The sequence below is a fragment of the Conger conger genome, chromosome 10 (genome assembly GCF_963514075.1).
Source record: "Conger conger chromosome 10, fConCon1.1, whole genome shotgun sequence".
Classification (NCBI taxonomy): domain Eukaryota; kingdom Metazoa; phylum Chordata; class Actinopteri; order Anguilliformes; family Congridae; genus Conger; species Conger conger.
This window is the reverse complement of record NC_083769.1, coordinates 50,451,177-50,453,676: the sequence shown is the minus strand read 5'-3', so window position 1 is coordinate 50,453,676 and position 2,500 is coordinate 50,451,177. Positions and strand designations below refer to the sequence as shown.

At 50.0% G+C, this 2,500-nt stretch overlaps 1 protein-coding gene across 2 annotated transcripts in view; it reads right to left on the bottom strand.

Annotated features, from left to right (window-relative positions):
• Window positions 1-2,500, bottom strand: part of bpifcl (BPI fold containing family C, like) — a 16,196-nt gene that overhangs the window by 10,979 nt on the left and 2,717 nt on the right. The window contains exons 3-7 of one of the 2 annotated variants that reach the window (XM_061256662.1): window positions 2,235-2,349; window positions 1,748-1,876; window positions 777-935; window positions 444-507; window positions 277-337 (exon numbers count right to left, since the gene is read on the bottom strand). In XM_061256662.1, the coding sequence (XP_061112646.1) occupies window positions 277-337; window positions 444-507; window positions 777-935; window positions 1,748-1,876; window positions 2,235-2,349 (528 nt within the window). The remainder of the gene's footprint in view (window positions 1-276; window positions 338-443; window positions 508-776; window positions 936-1,747; window positions 1,877-2,234; window positions 2,350-2,500) is intronic. The other variant, XM_061256663.1, reaches the window with a different exon arrangement.

Sequence of the window (2,500 nt, the reverse complement as noted above, 5' to 3'; positions counted from 1 at the left end):
CACACACTCGCACACACACACTCACACACGCTCACACACACACACACACACACACACACACACACTCACACACACTCACACACACACACACACACACACACACACACTCACACACACTCACATACTCACACACTCACACACACACACACACACACACACACACACTCGCACACACACACACACACACACACACACAAACACACAAACACAAACACACACACACTCTCTCAGCCCATGCAGCATCCTCTTTCTTTAGTGTTGATTCGGCTGCAGTACCGTTCATGGCCTGTAGATAGCGCTCCAAAACCTGGATGTTCCGCTCAATCCCTGGGCAGATCTGTGTGCATGGAGACGACGTCTCAGTCAATGCTTGTCTTTGGGCTTTCGGAAGCTTCCGTTCTCTGATCTGTGCCTCAGAGCAGTGGGACAAACGGCCAACTCACCATCTGCTGGACCTTTGCATGGATCTGACCCTTGAAACTCTCCACGAACAGCTGGAGGATCCAGCTAACAAGAAAAAATCATTTCAGCTTCTTGGCTGTTCGGATCAGATCCTTTCAATATAATAGTAATTCCTCAAGCAGGCCCTTAACCCTGCATTGCTCCAAGGGAGGATTGTCTCCTGCTTAGTCTAATCAACTGTACGTCGCTCTGGATAAGAGCGTCTGCCCAAATGCCAATAATGTAAATGTAACTGTAGAATAATGTAGCTGCGATGTAAGTGTAGTCTGTCCGTGTGGTTTGGCTGCTGTGTGCTCGCCCGTGCCTGTCCGTACCTGGCTCCCCCGTGGAAGAGGATGTCGGTGCTCTCGATGCTGGCGTCGCACTGGAGGCTAGAGATGGTCGGGTGACCCTGGTCATCGCTGCCCACCTGCAGCAGGAGGGCCACGCCCATGTTGAACAGGCCCAGCCGGAACGTTCCACTGTCGCGTCTGCTGCGGCAGGGAGAGACGGGTGACTGCTCCACGTCTACCTACACCTGTACCTGTGCCTGTACCTGTGCCTGTACCTGAACCTGGACCTACACCTGTACCTGTACCTGTACCTGTACCTGTACCTGTGCCTGTACCTGTGCCTGTACCTGTACCTGTACCTGTACCTGTACCTACACCTGTACCTGTACCTGTACCTGTACCTACACCTGCATCTCTCCCTGTACCTACACCTGCACCTTTTTGATGTGGTAGAGGCTGCTGGGATATGTTGTGATATAAGGGCAGTATTGTGATATAAGGGAAGATGTTGACTCACATGATGTGGTATTGGGCGTTGTGATATGTTGTGATATGTTGTGATATCAGAGCAGTGTTGTGATATGAGGGAAGATGTTGACTCACATGATGTGGTATTGGGCGTTGTGATATGTTGTGATATCAGAGCGGTGTTGTGATATGAGGGAAGATGTTGACTCACATGATGTGGTATTGGGCGTTGTGATATGTTGTGATATGTTGTGATATCAGAGCGGTGTTGTGATATGAGGGAAGATGTTGACTCACATGATGTGGTATTGGGCGTTGTGATATGTTGTGATATCAGAGCGGTGTTGTGATATGAGGGAAGATGTTGACTCACATGATGTGGTATTGGGCGTTGTGATATGTTGTGATATGTTGTGATATCAGAGCGGTGTTGTGATATGAGGGAAGATGTTGACTCACATGATGTGGTATTGGGCGTTGTGATATGTTGTGATATGTTGTGATATCAGAGCGGTGTTGTGATATGAGGGAAGATGTTGACTCACATGATGTGGTAGCGGGTGTTCCACTTGCCCTTCACCGCCATGTTGAGGCCACTCAGGCCCACCTGCAGGCCCTTCCCCTCTGAGAACCCCACGGATGGCAGGGGCAGGTTCAGCCGGGACACGGACATGCTGGAACACAGATACAGACATCCTGGGACACAGACACAGACATCCTGGGACACAGACACAGAGAGGGCTGCCTGCCTGTCTGCTCCACAAATACACCCAGGTCTGTCTGTCTGCACCAAAACGATAAACATCTGTCTGTGTGTCTCTGACCATTTGTCTGTCTGTCTGTGTGTCTGCCTGTCGAGACTGGGATGAGTTTCAGGGGAAAACTCTATATAAGGCAGTGATAAATTGGTAGCTGTGTGTTTTTGTGAGTATGTTTTTGTGTTTATGTGTGTGGGTGTGTTTGTGAGTATGTTTGTGTGTGTGTGTTTGTGTATCTGTTTCTGTGTGTTTCTGTGAGTATGTTTTTGTGTACCTGTTGAGGGTGTAGTGCACACAGCCCAGCAGACTGAGGCTGATGTCACCGCTGATGTCTGGGATCGGGGTCCGCAGAATGTAGTCCTGGAGCCACTCTGTGCCCACCTGTGTGGCTGGGGGGGATGATTCATTTTAACACCATTTCCCATGATGCAGCTGCATCTTCACTGAAGGGGTCCAGGTTCATAAGGTTCATGACTGGGACAAGGCCCTTAATCCTGCATTGCTCCAGGGGGATCGGCCCCTGCTTAGTCTAATCAACTG